Source organism: Gallus gallus, chromosome Z (assembly GCF_016699485.2).
Source record: "Gallus gallus isolate bGalGal1 chromosome Z, bGalGal1.mat.broiler.GRCg7b, whole genome shotgun sequence".
NCBI classification, from domain to species: domain Eukaryota; kingdom Metazoa; phylum Chordata; class Aves; order Galliformes; family Phasianidae; genus Gallus; species Gallus gallus.
Window position 1 is genome coordinate 55,369,286 of NC_052572.1, and position 19,460 is coordinate 55,388,745.

Consider the following 19,460-nt stretch of genomic DNA (forward strand, 5'->3'; position numbering starts at 1 on the left):
GCACTTGTATAGCAGTTTTTGGGTACGATTGGCAAATGTTAGATGTTAACCACTGTTAAGTTACTTGCACATTTCCATTGCAGCCATTCCCTTTTCCTTAATTGTTAGCCCCTAATAATAGTTTCTAATGAATAAAGGTACCGAAGGCAATTCAGATACAAGGCCAGAAGCAACACAGGAAAATGATAGTGAAGAACATACATAAGCCCATACTTCTAGCTGATACTTTGCCACCCTTTTTTTTATCGCTAAGTACTCAAATGACTCTGAATGCCTACCACATTTGCTAATTGTTTTGGCTAGTAACAATAATAGATTCACTTGGATTTATTAGACACAGCATATTTCATTTAATGCCAATCTCCAGAATTGTACTAATGCCTGCTGACAGTACTCTCACATTGTCTATTACCAAACAAGAAATGAGGTCACTGTGATTCATGTAATAATGTGATATACATTTTTGTAGCAATTTGTAAAAGTTTTTAACATTTCTAAATGAAGACATCTGCTTGGTTTTGTGTTTCCAACTACTCTGCAACTAGGATTTTCCACGTGGAAGACCTATCTTTAGAAAATCCAGGTGAAACATACTGCTTGCTTTCCAAACTTCACTTATGCTTTTTCCTTTTTTCTCCCACTGACTGAAGTGCAGGGGCGTACACAGCTTGTTTCTGTGCTGCCCTTCTCGGGTAGGAAGAGAATCTTCTTTAATTAAAAGTGACATTCCAGAAAGTTTGCAATTAGAAGGGATCAAGGTGCAAAGAGAACAGCCTAAGGAAATACTTTTGCAAAGAGGGCAGGGATTGGTGGTAATTAAAATGAAGCAAAAAAAACCCAGATATGGTAACAACTTTTTTTTTTTTTTTTTCATCTAAGCTTGGGTTGGGAAAAGGTAGGATACACCCCTCCGTTTGAAAGAACAGCACAGAAACAAGACTGATACTTAGTCCTAACAGTAGATACTGCATCTGGAGTACATGAATTACTGAACGTGGCGGAGGCAGCAGTTCAGGTATACCTAGAGTATCTAAATTAAAATCTTATCTACCTCTAGCTGTCAAAACAGCAGCGTGCAGCTCATGCAGGGTATTCCTGGAAGGACTGCCAGGCAGAGCTGTGTTTTGGCATGTGGAGTGCAGACGCGTGGTTGAGATGACTCCACTGTGTAGAAGTGCCAGGCTCCATCCACCACCCCATCACTTGCGTGTGTTTGGCACATGAGGCCCACCATCATGTCGAGGTTGCCCAGGTGAGCCAAACAGAAAGGTAGGGGCATAAGACAAAGAACTGCTGTAATTAATTTGCTGTGGCCAAAACATCGGGCTCTCTTGATCTGGCACTTGCGCTGCGTTCTGGCGACGGGCAGCATGGCGCAGCAGGTGAGCCCTTTTGCAGCTATCAGGAGCAGCTTCTGCAATCCCTTCCCAAGGGGCTTCAGGCTGTTTTTGCACATGTTAGGGAAAAACAGCACTTACCCACTTCTGAAGGCTTCTCTTCTTCCAAGCCAAACAAGAATTCATATTTGGCCTTGGCAACAGACTGGGCATGAGCTGATATATCATTATCCCACACAAGTGCTTCTGCCTGCAGAATCAAAATAAACAAAGCTTATTCATCTTCTAGTGAAAAAAAAAAAAAAAGAAATTGGCAACAGGAGCATGAGATCCATTCAGGTGGGCTGTAAGGTAAGGTTTAAAGTGCCTGGGTAATAGTATCAGAAACTGTAAATTCAATTAAGAATGTTACAAAGCTAGAACCCCTATGAAAAGCCATAAACAGGACAGGCTGTTTTGGAGGGAAAAGAGTAGCAGTGAAAGGGAGGAGCAAGAGCTACAACATGGAGAGTCAGAAATGGGAAAAAGGATAGCGAGGCATGTAAAAAGGTGCTTAGTGATGTCTGAGGGTCTCTGTCAGACAGGTCTCTGCGCCTGACCTCCACTGTTTACATCAGGACAACAGCCCAACCTGTTTTTATGATCCCACCACACAAGTTAAACCTGCTTCTTTAGCCAGGAGGAGGCTCAGGGTGGTCCTCCTGGCTCACAGACAGGCATCTGGGGGAATGGATGGACGGACAGATCAAGCATCCAGGTATCACATAGGCTTGCATCCACCCACCGCTTCCTACTCATAAAAAGCAATTTGACACAGTCAAATCCAGTTTCTCAGAGGAAAGAAAGGCTGCATGACTAACATCAAAATTAGCTTTCTGAACAGGTGAGGACCAATCAAATCTCTAAGACACACTCCAGCAATAAACTGTAGTGCAAATACGGTTTGCAATCAGCACGAAGATTCTACCTAGCTGGGCAAGACAGAGCCTGTAATTCTTGTTCCTGAGGTGACAGATGAAATAAATCATTAACTGTATAAATTCTTCATCAATTGTTGTATTCATATCCGATGTCTGAAGCAGCCAGTTCTTACATCGTATCAAGTCACTGCAGGGTTCATACCGGCAAAGGCCTTCGCTTACAAAAATACTCTTAAAAAAAATAAAAAGGCAGATGGAACATTCTGCCCCCCAGGACATTAATAACTTCTATGCACTTCCATCACCTACCTTAGGGTAAGCGTCAGCTACAAACAGAAATTCAAAATATAGGAGACATATAATTCACAAGAACACATGGTCTTTAACAGATGAAATAGATGAAATCACAAATCTATTCTTTCCCTCGAGGCCAGCTCTCCAACAGTTGCATTTTCTTCCAAGACCATATTGGCTAATAACCATCTCACCCCATGCCCTAGAACAGTGCCTGGCTTTCCTGGGTTTTTGTTTTTTTTTTCCAATTACCTCTCCCACCTCTCTGCCTTGAGCCAGTGCTGAAGAGTTTGGTCCAGCACCCATCCATGATAACTGAGCAGTAGATCACCTGCGACGTTCTTGGATGTATTCATCACTCATTCACTGGGCTAACTATCTACCACTATGACTCTTACAGCTACTCTGATGGACCTGCTAACATTAGCCTGCCAAAAACACACAAAAAGAACAAACAGAACAAGGATTTTCTGACATAAAGAATAATATCACGAGCATGACAATACAAGCATGGAAGAAGTCTCCCATGTCTCTCCTCCTTTTTCAGGCCTGCGTTTGCTTGCAGGATTTGTGGCAGGAAGGACTGGAAAAGGGGCAGCTGCATGCAGGAAAAAGCTCTTAGTTGGAGATATCCTGGTCAGGAGCAGCTTATGGAGCCAGACAAAGACCTAACTCTACCCAGATCGATGCTAAGGGATGCAATGGTTAGATTTCTAGCTGGTGACTGACACCCTCACAGGCGAATGAAATGGTAAATAAAATGGGTAGAACGGTCCAGTTCTTGGGCAGTCAGGAATTTCTGATCTATTCACGTACGCAGTACAGCATCTCCATCTCTCAGCACTACTGTTCAGAACTTCACAGACATCTTCTGCACTGAGCTTCCCTGCCAGCAAACACATTTTTCAAGGGCCTATATTTGCCTATACCTTATCGTAAAGAGCACTGTGAACAGTTTGGTTCACCATACTCTCTTCGCTACCCAATAACTAGTAGAAATGAGTGATTTTTCAGTGTACAGGGCAACATTTCACAGCTAGGTGTCCAAGCAGGGTCCGCAAGACCTTCATCTTGGCACCTGAAAGGGATAATCTGACTTACAGAAGCTGATGAGAATTCCATATGAGCAGTTTGTGTGCAGAAGCAACTAAGGCTAACATCTATTTAGGCTGTTATAGCAGTATAAAGTTGTGTAAAGGTAAAGCAGTTCACAGCCTCTGGACCCAGGCTTAACAACAAGGTTATGTTATTTCATCTAAACAAGAGATATTAGATAGAGGAAGAGAATGAGAATGCTATGAGGTATGAGCTGGTTTTAAGACTATTGCCTTACTGTACTCCTTCCTTAGAGACAACAGAATGAAGAGTTAAAACAGAAAATCAAGAGAAAAAAAATGAGCTCTCCTTTCCTTCCTTCACTCTGTCACTCACCTAAATCTTGCTGAAGTCATAATGCCCCTGAAACTAGGAGCTCAGAGAAGGGCTGGGCAAACGTTCATGGAGCTTTCCAGGCTGCATTAGCAAGGATTAAAAGCAAGCAAGATTGGAAGGGATATAAAACTCCTGCTTAAGCCTTCTCCTTCAGCTCAAGAGCAAAGAAATTTGCATCCAGGTCAGCTCATTTCTTAATTGCTTCCCTCAGAGGGCTTTAACCACCACCTTTGATGCATTTGGTGATTGTCAGTGCCACAGAAGTTGACACTCAGTCAAAGCACCAATCCCCTTGAATCAGCCCAGCTGTACATACACTTCTTATAAGCCTCAAAAACACTGTTTTTCAGTCCAGACTGAGCTCTGGGCAGAAGAGCAGCAAGTCCCTGCCCATTCACCCACCTCTCGAGCAGCACTTTCTGCATATTTGATCATGTTTGATCAAGCCTAATCCTTTGGGTCATGGTTCTTAGTTGGGTGCTGAAGGGGCTGCATTTGTCTCTTGGATGAATCTCATTTAACATTCTTGAGTCTGCATTTGCTTGCTTACGCCAGTCCTCATCCCTCAGACCTCCTAGCAACACACTGAACCTTTCCACTGATCTTGCATTGGTGTGGGTCAGCAGAGGTCCCAGCTCGCTGGTGCTTCATCCCTTCACTGAGGGTGAAGAGATAGCTTAGGAAATGCCAGCAGCACTTGTGGTGTTTTAAGGCTAGCACAGGTAGAATGCATGTTTCAGCACCAAAGAGAATAGCAGTAGGATGTTAAGACCTCAGGGGTCCTCCTCCTCCGGTGTAACCTGCCAAGTATAAATAAGTCAGCCACCTGAGAAGAACTCACAGTACCTGTGCTCAGTTCTGCTGCCTGAATGCTAATCAGAGCAGCAGGTCAGTGGCTGCTAAGAGAAACCACTGTCACAATTCACCCCTGAAAGGTGGCTTTATCCAGACCCCAAGCAAGAGCTCACTGCTAGCTTTCAAGAAGGAACACTGGTGCCTTGGCTTGATTAATTTGTCAGTGTCAGTTGTGGGCTTCCCTCAAAATTCCCCAAGAAAATCCAAATGGTTTCAAGCCACCCAAACCTGAAGGAAATACTTCTCCTTTCTCCATGGAAAGAAAACACCATAGCGCCTTCTTCTGAATTTAACTGAGGCTCTGACCAGAACATTTTGGGTAAAACTGTTTACTACTTGGAGACTTTTTTTTTTTCCCTTAAATACTGAATAGATGCTTGTGTTTTCTTCCAAGACCATATTGGCTAATAACCATCTCACCCCATGCCCTAGAACAGTGCCTGGCTTTCCTGGGTTTTTTTTGGTTGTTTTTTTTTTCAATTACCTCTCCCACCTCTCTGCCTTGAGCCAGTGCTGAAGAATTTGGTCCAGCACACATCCATTATAACTGAGCAGTAGATCACCTGCGACGTTCTTGGATGTATTCATCACTCATTCACTGGGCTAACTATCTACCACTATGACTCTTACAGCTACTCTGATGGACCTGCTAACATTAGCCTGCCAAAAACACACAAAAAGAACAAACAGAACAAGGATTTTCTGGCATAAAGAATAATATCACGAGCATGACAATACAAGCATGGAAGAAGTCTCCCACGTCTCTCCTCCTTTTTCAGGCCTGCGTTTGTTTGCAGGATTTGTGGCAGGAAGGACTGGAAAAGGGACAGCTGCATGCAGGAAAAAGCTCTTAGTTGGAGATATCCTGGTCAGGAGCAGCTTATGGAGCCAGACAAAGACCTAACTCTACCCAGATTGATGCTAAGGGATGCAATGGTTAGATTTCTAACTGGTGACTGACACCCTCACAGGCGAATGAAATGGTAAATAAAATGGGTAGAACGGTCCAGTTCTTGGGCAGTCAGGAATTTCTGATGTAGACACTAACATTAATGGAGGAATACCAGAGTCTGCTTCCCTCTCTGCTTTCTGGAGCTGAACCAACAGCAGAGCTGGGCTCCATCTCTCTGGGGCCCAGCAGCAGGAAACTACATTCCCTGCCCACAGCAGGGGGTGTGGAAATTGATGATCTTCAATGTTCCTCCCAACTCAAGCCATTCTACAGTTCTATGATTCTGTGACATCAACCACAGCTTCTGTGACAAGAAACGGGCTAGCCTGAGCAAGTATGCCATGTGAAACCAGTGTGGCCAGAGAGCCAGTGTGATACATTGCCATTGCCACCTGAAGCACTCACACAATCACGTGTTTTCTCTGAAAATATCTAAAGAGGATGAAGTGTTCAAAGGAGCACATAACTAACTGGCAAATGCCAGTTTAGAGTGTCCTGGCCACCCCGGCAGGCCAGATGCTGTGAGACAGACCACAGTGAGAGGTCTCTTCACACAAGAGACTTGACAACATGGTGCTTAGGAAAAATCAGAATGGGAGGAGTGCAAGAGCTTGATCCTTCAGGGAGCATGAGCAAGAAAGACAGCAGGAGACCACTCACGTTAAAAATACATCAGGAGGAAGTGGACCTCTCATTAAGGACTGTGCCAGGATAGAGAAGTGAAAGTTCCCTCAGAGGGTTCCCTGCAGGGTTTGTTAATAAAACACTACCACCCCACTCAGAGAAAGAAACATGATTCTAGCTCTTGGCATACTTGACTCCAGTTCTTCTGGGGGTCCAAGAGGGAACAGAGCAGTTAGGGTGAGGGGTTTACAGCTATAGCGTGCCATGGGTGTGTAGCCCCAGTTCTTCACTCTCTTCTGTGCAGAGCTCCACCTGCCAAAGATTACCACCTTCCTCTTTACACTGAGGCTGAAGGGAATTAAGTACATCCAGTATCAGCTACGGATGACTTCACAGCCACGCACACACACCACTTCCCATCCCAGGATCCTCACTTCACCATTCCATGGTCAAATCTCCACAGCCAAGCATTGAGAGCTCTCCCCCTGCTGTCATCCAACCGCCCGGCACCATTAATGGTCAGCCCTTGCTTTTTAAGCACATTTAAAATTCCTGTGTGGGCGTGAACTCAGCAAGCCTTAGTGCTTCTGACAGGTTGTGCTAATTGTTCTGAAAAGACTATTTCTGTTGAGCTTTTCTTAAGTCACTTTCCAAAGTAACAGGATGAAATGGGGAAAGCTGGAGCTAAAATAAACATGTTAGCTTCTGAAAGCCAATGCACTGACAGCAGAGAGGGAACTGAGAGAATGCTGGTGCACATAAAAAGACTACTGAGATGGTTTGTAGTTTTTATTTTTGTATGACCTCGTACACCATGTTCTTGTTTTCCTCACACACACTCCCACATGCTAATATGTGTGTTCGCAATTTTTAAATTAAAGCATTAGTAAATAGATTAAGACTCAAAAGAGCAGAAGCTCTGCAAGGCTTAATCTCACCTGAAGTGGCCAATATCAATGTTAGCAAAGGCTCAGGAGAGTTACAAGGAGATCTGTGAAGAGCCAGGCGGCCTGGGAGAAAGAACAGGACTAATGAGAAGGCACTCCATATAATCATTCTCCAGCAGAAAATTTTGTATTATATAAAGGGATGACTAAGTCAAGTACAGCTTTTGAACTCAGGGAGAGAGCTGGCTGAGAAATGTGCAGCAGAGATGAATGCACTCACAAGGGGTCTGGAAAAGCCTATGAAAAGTGATTCACCACCTCTTTTAATACATCAGTCGGAGGACATCAAAAGAAGGCATTAGGAGTCAGCATTGAACTGAGCAGAAGGAGATGGTTCCTCACAGTTTGTAATCAAACCACAGTGCTCCCTTCAAAGCAGTGTCATGGAAACCAGAAGCCTACAGGAGCAGAATAAGAGGGTAAACAAACTCAAGGGATACACATCCTCCACAAAGGTAGAGAACACCACATTGTCCTCATGAAACTCCAAGATGAACCCTTCCCAGGCACCTCCTGATGTCCACAACCACCTAAAGGCTCCTAGTCTGACTGTGGGCCCAGTCATCATCAGCCAGCGCTCTTACCTGCTTACCAGGCTTCATCATGTCCCGGTACAAGGCAGACCTTAGGCTCAGCACTGGGGCAGGTGGCTCTGCTCCTTCATCCCCACCGCAAGGCTCTCTCCGGCACATGCCCTGTGTCCTCACCCCAGGAATGTGCCGAAAGGAACCGGGGCTTTGCAGGCTTCTCATTGCACTCAGGATGCAGCAGAATTTGTTTACCAGGAACTGCTTCCTGGGAAGCGTTCAGGCTGAAGAGAGCAGAACTAAGAGAGGGCAGATACTATCGAGGCTGTTCTCCCTCCTCAAAGGCAGACTTCACAAAAGTTCAGTGTCTGATGAGAGGCTCAATTCAGAAACTAGGCACAAGAGTCTCCTCTTAGAAAAGCCATGGAAACAGTAACTAAAAATGCACTCCGTACCAGCAGAATCAAACAGCTGCAGGTAGATTTTGTTTACAGTCTGTTAACCTTGTTCTACACCTGCACATCATTTTTCTCCCCTTAAAGAAATGCTTGCTTTGTTGTTTGGTTGAAGCTGTAAGGAAGCAGTCAGCTGCTATTCTGAATTAAACGCTTTTTAATATGCAAAGGCTGACACTGTCTGAGCTGTAACTGTGTGAATGTGTACAGCATTCTAATTTAAAGTCTTTACGATTACCTTTAAAGGTCACTCAGCATTTTCTATTTGCCGTGATTTTTGATGCGTGCTGTAAGGACCTCTGGACGTCTATGCATTATCTCTATGGTATGCACACAGCTCAAGTCAAAGCAAGCAAGCTCACTGAGAGGTATGCTGCTGCTCACTGCATGAAGAACCACCTTCTTAGAAAACAGAGCAAAGATCTAAAACGTCAGAAGTCACAGAGCGAGTATTTCTCCTTCGTTATATCAGACAGCATTAGGACAGAGGCCTGATTTAAGGAAAACTGCACAAAGCCAGCATTTTTATTCAGAGAATTCATCAGTGCACGTACTCGACATCTTGCGTTTACTTTTCTTCTTCAGTCTGTTCTGAGTATATTTAGCAAACCGACAGACTGCTTCCATTCAGCAGGTATTGCACTTCCATGATATTCAGATATCTCAGGAGGCAGAACAATGTTTAGATAGACTACAGGTCTGCCCCGCATGGACCTACAGAAGCTAAAATATGGCTTCTCGTGAGGCTACCAGAAGTTACATCTGTATCTTTAATCAACTGTATCTGTATCCTTAAGCAACTAATATTTCTCCAAAACCTAGGCCACCATCTGCTGAGACTTGAACTAGCAGAACTCAAGTGCTGCACCTACCTTTCCCTTACCTTGAACTAAAAAAATCTGGGTTTATTGATGGAAGAAAAGAAAGAGGGTTTACCAAGAGAGATCATCTTCCTTTCTCAAATCAGTGTTACAAACATGGTTGGCCTAAGACAGCCCAGAGTGACTAAAATATTCTTTGCACCTCAAGCTCAGGAAACTCAACAGTAGGGGAAAAAAAAAAACAAAAAACAACCATTCTTCAGAAGAGCTACTGGAAGAATTTACATTTGCAAAGGTGTAAAAACCTGCATTTCCTCTGCAGCAAAGACAAGCTGTAGAGCTACCATGCAGCATCAGAGCATGCAAAAAATGTGCATATATCTGCCTCTAACATAGGCAAAGCTCTTTGACCCTGCACGATTATTTCATACTGCATATTTAAATTTATTTTACAGCGTTCACCTCCACTGTTCTTTCTGAGTCTTAATTAGACTTAACAGAAGTTATTCAGATCAGAAATCTGTCTAAAGTTTGAGCTGATCCATCTTCCCCTTGCAGAACTAAGGCAGAAGTTAGAGGTCACAGCAATGAAATTTATGTCAGCCTCCTGCTGCAAGACTGAAAAGATGTTTTTGCAAGAACAGAGTGCTTGCTAAGAAAGTATGAGTCAGGGAGTGCCAGCATGGGCACCCTCGGGTAGCTGTGACCCCACAAATGGCCAGAAACCACCAGGCCATTCCAGCCGTGGCAGAAAGATATAAGACACCAAAGGTTACACATTCCCTGCAAGCAGCACAAAGTGGGCCAGCTGGCACAACCATCCCACTAGTGGAGAAGCTGATACACATCTCATCTTTCTTTTTCATTAGGCACAGACACTTCAAACACAAGAAAGCTGATGAAAACCAGAACTCACTGAGACCAGAATTTGTCATCTTCTGACAGAAGTTCCTTCCTGGTTAAGGGTTCTTCTGCTAGGGCTGAAGCCATAGCCATATTCCAGGCTTAATTGCATCTTGCCGTTGCATTTGGCCTTTGCCCAGCCTAGAAGATGTGGTTATTAGGGACAATTCCTGTTTGAAAACTGTTGTAAAAAAAAAATGAGTGTAATTTGGAGATGAGCCACTTCTTCCACTGTGCCACTTCATGTTAAGAAGGGAGAGCACGCCACATTCACTGCTCCTCCAAAAAAGGAGGTTTTCATCGTTTAATCTCTGCCATTTGGGCCATTTTCTTAGCACTCCAAACTACTGGGTTGCTCACTCAAGACAGTGCCTTCTTGTTCAGTTCTCTTACCAGGTCTCAAAAAAATTGCTGTGGGTTTAATGTGAAGTTCTCAGGTAAGTGCGATTGCTACCAGTGTGCTTCTGCTTTGACAGCCCAGCCTCAAGAGCCTGCTCCAGGCTGGTCTACTTTGGCTAATCCCACCCGTCATGGCACTGAAAACCTTTTTCTACGGTGCAGTTTAGCAAAACAAGCCACAGCAAGCACTGTGAATTTCCAGCAGCTGCAGGTGGTGTCCAGGGTACTTGGTGAAGGTGGTAACACAGCGCTCCTCTGATGGACAGCTTGATCCTGTGCCCCAGCAGGTTTGTTTGCTTACAGCATCCAGGAAGTACAGTCAATTCAGGAGCAATTCAAGCTTTGAGGGCTAGACAATTCCTCTGATACAACCCCATAGCAACCTACCCTCACCTGGAATAAACTCCACTCCACCCTGCACTTAAGCCCATCCATGACCCATCTCTCTTGTCTCTGTGACACAGAGCACAAAGACCCAAATGCAAGAGCAATCCAGGAACATGTGGTCTCTGGCAAGAGTTGGTGTCACAGCAAGAGGAGCCTCTGACCTAGGAGGGGACATGGTCACAGAAAGCATCTGAAAACACACTGCAAGAGTATACTTCAAACAGTGTAATTCCTGAGAGGAATGTGACATGTATGGCCAGGCTGAAAGCATCAGACAGGCACTTACCATTGCTCTGAAATAGCTTTTTTCATCCCATAGAAACGTGTTTTATCTACCCCCACCACTCAGCCTCATCTCAGTGCAAACAGGAGAAAAGGACTAGAAATAATCTCTGCTACCATGGGTCCCAGAGCACAGAAATTCCCTCAGAAGGAGATTCAGATACTTAAGACACAAACTGCTCAAGATCTACGCTGGTCTGGCTGTGTCCTTCATGGTTCATACAGCAATGGCTTGGAGGAGCTGTCTGATCACAGATACCCCTAAGCAGGACCTCCAGAGGAAATGAAGTTTGGCTGGACATCCTTGGGATATGCCTCTCTCAACTACTCCAGTATGGTCTGCAAGCCACAGCGAGGAGGTCCCACCAGCCACACTGCTGCACTCACTGCCACAGGGCCAGCATGTAGTGGGATGCTTCAGTGAGTGGCTGGCTGACCCAACCCTCAACCTTTGGCCAGCCCATGGGCTTCCCCAACCTCAGGTAGAGTGCAGCAGCATGTCAGATTGCTACCAGGTACCATGGAGACCCATCTATCATTATGCACCAGACGCTGACTCCTCCCTCCCTTCCTTTTGCTTCCTTCACACGGTCTCTACCTAGTGTTGCCTTTCAACAAACTTCACACCAGCAGCCCAAGATGCAGCTTTCACAAGAACCCAAGCCACTTGCTCACTCAGGACCCTTACAACAGAGGAACTCCAAAAAGTAACATGAGGAATGACTCAAAACACCCATTATAGCTCCCAGGCCTGCCAGCCCGTAACTCCACAGAGCAGAAAGCATTTCAGGCCACCACCCATGCTGCACACAAGCACTGTTCACAGCCATAGCCAAAGATCCATCCTGCATGCTCTCAGCCACAATTCCAGTTGCCACAGCCACCAGCCCCAGTGCTGGAGCTCCTGGCACTTGGACCAGGAGCACATTCATCAAGATAACCATTCGCCTGCATAGATGCTCTGTGGCACCGGCCACAGCCCTCTCACAGACAGCTGCCTCTTCATCCCACAGGAATCAAAGCCCAAACTGTCTCTTAATTCCAAACTGCAAAACCAAAGGCAAAACTTTCTTGGAAATGCAGGCAAGAATAGAAGGACCATTCCTAGGACAAAGTAGGGAAGGGAAACACTCTGAGCTACATCCAGGTCTCTGTCAAACACCCAGTTTGACAATAGCAAAGAAATTGTTGCTCCTCTAGTTTCATTAGCCTTCCACAGAGGAAGAGGAAGAAAAGGTATCAGGTATGCTCATGAGGATCCTCAATGTCCTTCCTGCCCATCTGATAGTGTATGAATGGTGACAGCAAGTCAGGTAATCTGCTCAGGCACCAGCAGCACAAAAGGACCTCCTTCACTCAGGTAAGTGGTACAAGAATTTTCTTTATCTATCAAGAAGTCCTAATTTTATTTTTTTTTTTTTTACTTCAAGTTTAGAAGAGAGCAGTGCATAGCATACTTGGAATTGTTTTTAACTTCACCGCCACCGCAAAGGAATTTCTTACACTCTTTTCCACAGCAAACCAAGGCTATAATTGAACGGGGTTATTTCCATAGGGATTCCTACCTGGTTTTGCCTCACCTCCTCTCACACCAAAGGCATACTCCCAAACCACCAACTGCATAGCCAAATTCCCAGTCTGTACAAACTAAGAGAGCTAGGTCAGACATACAACTAGTGTTAAAATGGCAACATCTGCTAACGCACATCAACTGAGGATATGACTGATGAAAAAGCACTTAGAATAAAAGAGATTCCTTACTACCAGCTAAACCAGAATGGCTTGGATGACTATCAGCAGTACATTACAACTGCTTCCAACACTGGGTACACAGCAAGCATTTTCCTTAGAAATACTGTATTCGGCTTTGTCTTCCTGTTTTAATGGCCCTACGCACAGACAGAATTAAAGCGTGACTGAAGCTGCAAAAGCAGTTACCTATTACACACTCAAATCGCTTCAACAGAGCATAGATGTGCTCTGCCTGACAATGTACTAACCAGCACCCCGTGGGAGCCACATAATTGTTGTTTATGGCATGGAAATACTGTGCCTGCATGAGAAGTTAGCATCTTCAACGAGTTTGTGTGGAGTTCAAAATCGTTACCACTCTACATGCTCCCACTGAGAAGCACAGCTCCAGTGCACTGCAGCAAGGCTTAAGATAACAACACCTTGTGAGGATGTTTGTGCAGGAGTGTATCCGTCCAAGTTCCATGCTGTAAAACTTTATGCCTTTGGTGAACTTGCCAAAAAGCACAACGGTACTAACTTGCTGAGTTTTGCACTAGATCTCCTTTAATTCAAGAGTTTGGCATGATTAGAAGAGCCTGCCAGTGCAGCAAGAGTGCTGACTTGTTACGCTGACAAGTTACACGGAGACAGAAGCAAAATCAACCATGCAGGATGCAGACCAGGGGTCCCAGCCACGGGACGGAGTCCCAGCGCTGCCTCCCTGGTGCGGCTGGTGCGGCTGGGGATCCGGCAGCAGCGAGTGCAGGCGGACTCCGAGATTTTGCTCCTCAGGGGAACGTGAGACGAGAGAGACAAAAAAAGGAAAAGGGAAAAAAAAAAAAAAAGAATAAATGGAGAAAGGAAGAGGGGGAAAGGAAAAAGAGAAGAAGACGAAGAAAAAAGAAAGGCAAAAAGAAAAAGTAAAAAGAAGGAAAAGAAAAAAAGTTAAAGAAAAAAAAAGGAAAGGTGGGGAGAGGAAAAGCAAAAGAAAAGTGGAGATTAGAAAAAGAAGAAAATAAAAAGAAAGTAATAGGAAGGGGGAAAAAAAAAAGACGAAGGAAAAGTGAAAAGAGGAGAAAACGACAAGTAGACGAAAGGGAAGAGGTGCCCCCGTCGGGCGGGCGGGCGGGCGGGCGCGCCCCCGCCCCGCTCCCGTCCGCACACCGCCCTTACCGCTCGGCCGGCTCCGTCCATCTCCCATCGCCGGCCACGGCGGATCGCAGCCGCCCTCCCGCGAGGCCGCGCCGGGCCGTGGCGCCCAGCCGGCCGCAGCGCCGGCGGCGGAGCCGGGCAACGCGGCCGCGGGCGGCCCCAGCACGGTGGGCGCGGCGGGAGGAGGCCGGCGGCGGGGCCGGGCCGGGCTGGGCCCGGCGGGGCGGGGCGGGGGCGGGCCGGGCCGGGTTCGGGCGGCACGGGAGGGGGGGGAAGGGGAAGCCGGCGGGGGGAGGTAGCGAAAGGGAAGAGGCACGAAAGGGCCCGCGTGCTCGTGAAGAAGATTAAAAAAAGAAAAAGAATTTCGGGATTACCGAAAGCAACAGAGTGCGAAACGCGAAACAGAATGCGTACCCATAACGACGGCGTGTGTGAGAGGCACTTCCAAAAGCCCGCGGGCGTCAGGACGTTCTGTTCTCCCCTACGCTCCCAATTCCCTGAAGTGCTCCCGCAGCCTCTACAGAAATACCCAGCTCCAGTCCAGGGGCTTTTCCACGCAGCCTGATGCAAAGCGCAGAAGAGCACAGATGTCTTCAGAGCAGCCCATCTGAACCCTCGGCGCTGACTTGTTTTTCACAGTTCACTGGAAGTTGTCTCAGAGCTTCAGGTTTCCGACCTTGAAGTTGCGTGCTGGGGCTTTCTAACCAGAAACTACAACCTGTCCCTTCAGCGAGAGCTGGGTTTCCCCACGAGAAGCTGCATTATAAAATACACCCAGATGGCATACGCCTTGTGGCAGAAGCTAGGCAAGAGGCTGGCAGAGTGGGGGAAGGAGGATGCTCATTTCCTCACTTACGTTTTGTTCAGTAGCAGTTGAATGCTTCCATTTCTTTGAAAGCCCGCTGTGGGCTTTCTGCTGGGCGTCTGCACTGTTTGATGGAGGTGATCTGGCACTGGAAATACAACTGAAAGCTCTTTCCAACTCAGAGCCAGCACATGCAGCTCTGCTAGAACACCTTCACGGCCAGTGACACCTTACCTATCATCTACAGCCCTGGGACAGGCATGGGCTGTGGGCAGAATGATTCTGCAGTATCACAGAATCATAGAATCATTAGGGTTGGAAAAGACCTCTAACCCTGTCACGTCCGACCACCAGCCCATCCCCACCATGCCCACCAACCATGTCCCTCAGTGCCACATCCACACGGTTCTTGAACACCTCCAGGGAGGGTGGGTAGCCTGCTCCAATGCCTCACCACCCTTTCTGAGAAGTTTTTCCTTCTATCCAAGTTGAGCCTCCCGTGGCACAACTTGAGGCTATCTGCACTTGTCCTATTGCTGTCACCTGGGAGAAGAGGCCAACCCCACCTTGCAACAACCTCCTGTCAGGGAGTTGTAAAGAGTGATAAGGTTTCTTCTGAGCCTTCTCCAGCCTGAACAGTCCCAGTTTTCTCAGCATAAGTGCTCCAGACCCTTCACACCTTTGTTGCCCTTTTCTGGACATGCTCCATGGCCACAATGCCTTTCTTGTAGTGAGGGGCCCTGCCTTTGGGGACATATCTGCATGCAGTGTGGCCATAGGGCATCCCACGTCACAGCATGGGCAGCCCTCACAGCTTTGGCACTTGGTCGCCTTTGTGGGCACTGTCCCTTGCAGATTAGGCCATGGGTCTGTGTGCACCATCCATTTGCTCTTCCAGCCAGCCTGGAGGCTCCATCCACAGCGTGGCCCTGCACTTCTCCCATCAGGGCCACATGATGCAGCTCTTGCAGCACTCTTCTGAGCCCAAATACTCTTTCCAACCACCTTCAACTCCATCCACCTGAGCGCTGCCACGCTTGCTTCCCACTTGTGCCACCCTGAAGAAGGCAGGCCAGCTGGTGCCTCCGCCGCCTGGTCCCTCAGGCCAGGGGGTAACTTATAGCCATCTCTCTCCTCCAGGAGCAGCCAGCCGAAAACATGGCTTTCCCATCCTCTGAGCGGCTGGCATGGATGCTGAGGGGGTGATGTGCTGTGCTGGAGCTGCAGCCTGCAGCTGAGCCCCATACCCAAAGCAGTGGGGCCCTCCCCCACCCATCGATGGTTGACAGGGAGCAGAGCTGCAGGCCTTCACCCCTCTCCCAGCCAGGCCTAAGGAGCTACGTGCCTTTCTCCCCTGATGCCATTTTGTCCCATCTGCTGTACGTTCCCCAGAGGCCCCGAGACCCACAGGGGCGCAGGCCACAGATCCCCCATCTGTGCCACATGTGAGCTGGCTAACGCAGCGGAAAAAAACACCCAGTGTCTGAGGAGGCGATTTGCTCCATCTGGCTTCTCTCAGGCCAGGCTGAGGTAATGTTGGTGCTGGCCAGGAGGCAGCTGGAAGCAAAAGATGCTTTTTTGAGGGGTTTGGTGGGTTGGCACTACTCTCTGCAACACAGCTGCCCATGGCCCAGCCCTGGATGCATAGGTGGCCACTGCACTTTGATTTGCTCTTTTTTCCTATTTGTGTTCAGTTGAGAAGAATTTGACCTTTTCTCTCTGGCCCTGGCACCTGGCCTGAGTCACTAAGAAATTTGGGCTGCTGGGAATATGCTGTCTGCCATTAGGCTGGGAGATGAGAGTGTTTGCTGGCTTGGAAAAGGATGATCCACAGGCCTCTGTCATGCTGGCATCTGGGTAAGTTTACTTCACTGTGGAGGAGGCTGATAGGTTCTGGCACCACCCGCCCTGAGATTTGCACAAGGAAAGGCAGTATTTCTTACACCACTGGTCATCATTTTTGGCATGAAAGTAATAATAAATCTCAGAACATTGGTATAGACAAGCAGCCCTCAGGGAAATGAGATGGTTTTAGTGTGTTCATGAGGAAAATCTTAATATTTTTTTTCCAAAAACTTAATTTCAGTTGGTTGTATCAAAAAATTATTTCATGAAAAAGCTTGCACAAAAACTGGTAGCTTGCTAAGCAATTATGAGGGCCATCGTATCTACAGAGTGCTCTGAATTGCCACCTGACCAAATGGCATGTATTTTAGCACAGCCCAACCTAGGTTAAAAAAAAAAAGAAAAGAAAGAAAGAAAGAAAGAAGGAAAGAAAGAAAGAAAAAAAAAGGGTGGCAGAAACCCAGTAGTCAACCTTGATGAAAGAAGCAAGCTCAGCAGGAATGTCCAGCCTGGTCTAGAGACTAAGCTGCTGCAAATCCCATAGTCAAGGGCACTGCCAGCACCATGGATTCCACAGCGGTGCTGGAGCTGATAATAAGCATGGCGTAAGGGCAACAGGCAGGTGACTTTGTTGGCAGCAGGAGCAAGCAGGATGCAGGGAGCTGGAGGTGACACCAGGAGCTTCTGGACACGACAAACAGTCGTGAGAGGCAGGCAAAGGCAACAGGAGGGATAGCCATAATCTTTTGGCTATAAATGTGCTCTCTTGCTCATTATTCTCTCACAAGGAGATGAGAGGAGTACAGGAAACTAACTTCCAGTTTATTCCTCTTCATTCAAAGGTGGAAGAAACACATCATCCAGGTGCTTGCCAGACAACAGCTGAGGACACTGCATTTCAAATCAAACAGAGAATGCCTCTTTCCATGGGGGAAAGAGAAGGCTAGCAGTAAACAAAACAACACAACAACAAAAACCACAAAAACACCAGAAACACTATTATCCGCAGATGGAAAGACTGAGTTAATCATTTATTGGATTTTCTTCTGTGTGTCTGGTCTTTTCTGGAAACAGCTGCAAAAACATTTTTTTTCTTATTTTACTCAGAAAAACAGAGTCACCATCACAACCCTTTCACTCTTACGTAAGAGTGAAATAGTTGCTCTAGCAGCACAAGGGGAACAGCAGATACAGAGCTAAGGTCCACAGGCTGGGCATGTGTAAAGGGCGTAACCTTTCTGTTATTTCTTAAGAGACAGACAGTAATAATAAATCATTACAGTAAAGCCCTGAGTGACAGTCCTGGCAAGGGATAGGTTGGTGTGCACACAGGCTGGCTAGCAGGCATTCCTGTGGCAGTGGTACTGCAAGCCTCGCCAGGGCCATCGCGCTTCGTCTGGTACTTTCCTTGCAGATTCTCTTATCTGTACTGGCTTTTTACTCCAGACTCCTGGAAACCTCTCTTTCAGGGGTTAACTGATTCTCATCTTGCTTTTTCCTCTGTTGACAACTCCCTAGAGTCTTGCCATACTCAGGACTCTGGGAAACATAATTTTTCCAGATCCTCCATCTCTTCTCAACAGAGATTTCACTTTGCTTCCTCCTCCATCTGATCTGTTCCTTGGGAGGAAAGGAAATGACAAACATTCCCTGCCTGTGGAGACAAAAAGTGATATTTGCCCTATAGCTGGCCAAAATTAATACATTTGACGGAAGACTCATCAGTCATCTTTGCAGATCTCCAACCTGACATTTATCTTTGAAAATCTTCACAGCATAGGTATCTCCCCTTTTGTAACTGTCTTTGTCCTTTAGTAATCTTCTTCATAGCCACATTCAGATGGGACAACACAGGAAATCCTGATGAATGCCCCTGCTTTCTAAGACCTCTCCTGGATCTCTTCGGTTATTCCTCTTAATCGTTTCCCTTCCTCATCTCTGTCAAATCTCTCCTTCTGGCCTTCTCTATAGCAGAGTGCTGCAGGGTCACAAAATCATCCGATTCACAGTGCGTCTGTGCTTCTGAACATGTCACCAGTGACAGACAAGAGCTTCCTTACTTCCCTAGCAAACAGCCAGAGGCCTCTAGGGACGACACATCCTGGCAGTTTATGTGGGAACGATGAGACCACAACAGAGGCGGATCACAAAGTCTTTCCCTTGCCGCCCTGTCTACACATGGCAGTCCCATGCGTACTGGTGACCCAGGAAACCCTACTGAAGGCTGTGCAGGGTGCAGAATCCAGGGATCAGTCCTAGCCAGATTGAGGTTTTCAGTGTTCTTCCCAGACACCTCTGGAAGCGATAGAGAAGTGGCTGGTTACCCCTGGGCTCCCAGGTCCTCCTTAGCTCTGCTCTGGCTGTTTCCCGATGCTAAGGGTGCAAGGCAGCCATCCCTCTTGAGCAGGGAAATCTTTCCATCTTGCTTCTGAGCAGGAAGCAAGGAGCCAGGTCCATGAGTCCAGCACACTTCAGCAATAGGAACACCAACAGTGGGGACTGCGAAAAGCAAATTTCGGCTAGTTCCCAGGATCTCAGTATTGTATCCACGTCTGGATTTGTGTTAATGAGGGAGATTTCTAAAATCACAAAACACCCTTTCCCTTCCCTAAACCTGTCACATAAAGGGTAAAAGAAAGAATCACGGGTTGGTTTATTTGCTCTGTCATCCATATGGCAAGGGGAGGCTTCAATCTGGAGAGATTATGGGGGAAAGGGCATTTTCCCTGCCATATAGCACAGATCATGCATCACCCCATACATCTGAAACACACAGCTCCTGGGAGCTAG

The 19,460-nt window shown here is 46.8% G+C and overlaps 1 protein-coding gene and 1 long non-coding RNA gene across 17 annotated transcripts in view; one reads left to right on the forward strand and one right to left on the reverse strand.

Moving 5' to 3' along the window:
• The window catches only part of PSD3 (pleckstrin and Sec7 domain containing 3), a 151,792-nt gene extending 137,645 nt beyond the window's left edge, over positions 1-14,147 (reverse strand). For 15 of the 16 annotated variants that reach the window (XM_040655813.2, XM_040655816.2, XM_040655815.2 and 12 more), the window contains exons 1-2: positions 7,945-8,198; positions 1,479-1,587 (exon numbers count right to left, since the gene is read on the reverse strand). In XM_040655813.2, coding sequence (XP_040511747.1) covers positions 1,479-1,587; positions 7,945-8,112 — 277 coding nt within the window. In that variant the 5' untranslated portion in view covers positions 8,113-8,198. Of the gene's footprint in view, positions 1-1,478; positions 1,588-7,944; positions 8,199-14,041 lie in introns of those variants that run through there. The other variant, XM_040655817.2, reaches the window with a different exon arrangement.
• LOC121108270 lies at positions 4,004-5,842 on the forward strand. Its single transcript, XR_005842686.1, has 2 exons — positions 4,004-4,163; positions 5,470-5,842. It is a non-coding gene; the product is annotated as an uncharacterized LOC121108270 (long non-coding RNA).
• Positions 14,148-19,460: the final 5,313 nt, after the last annotated feature.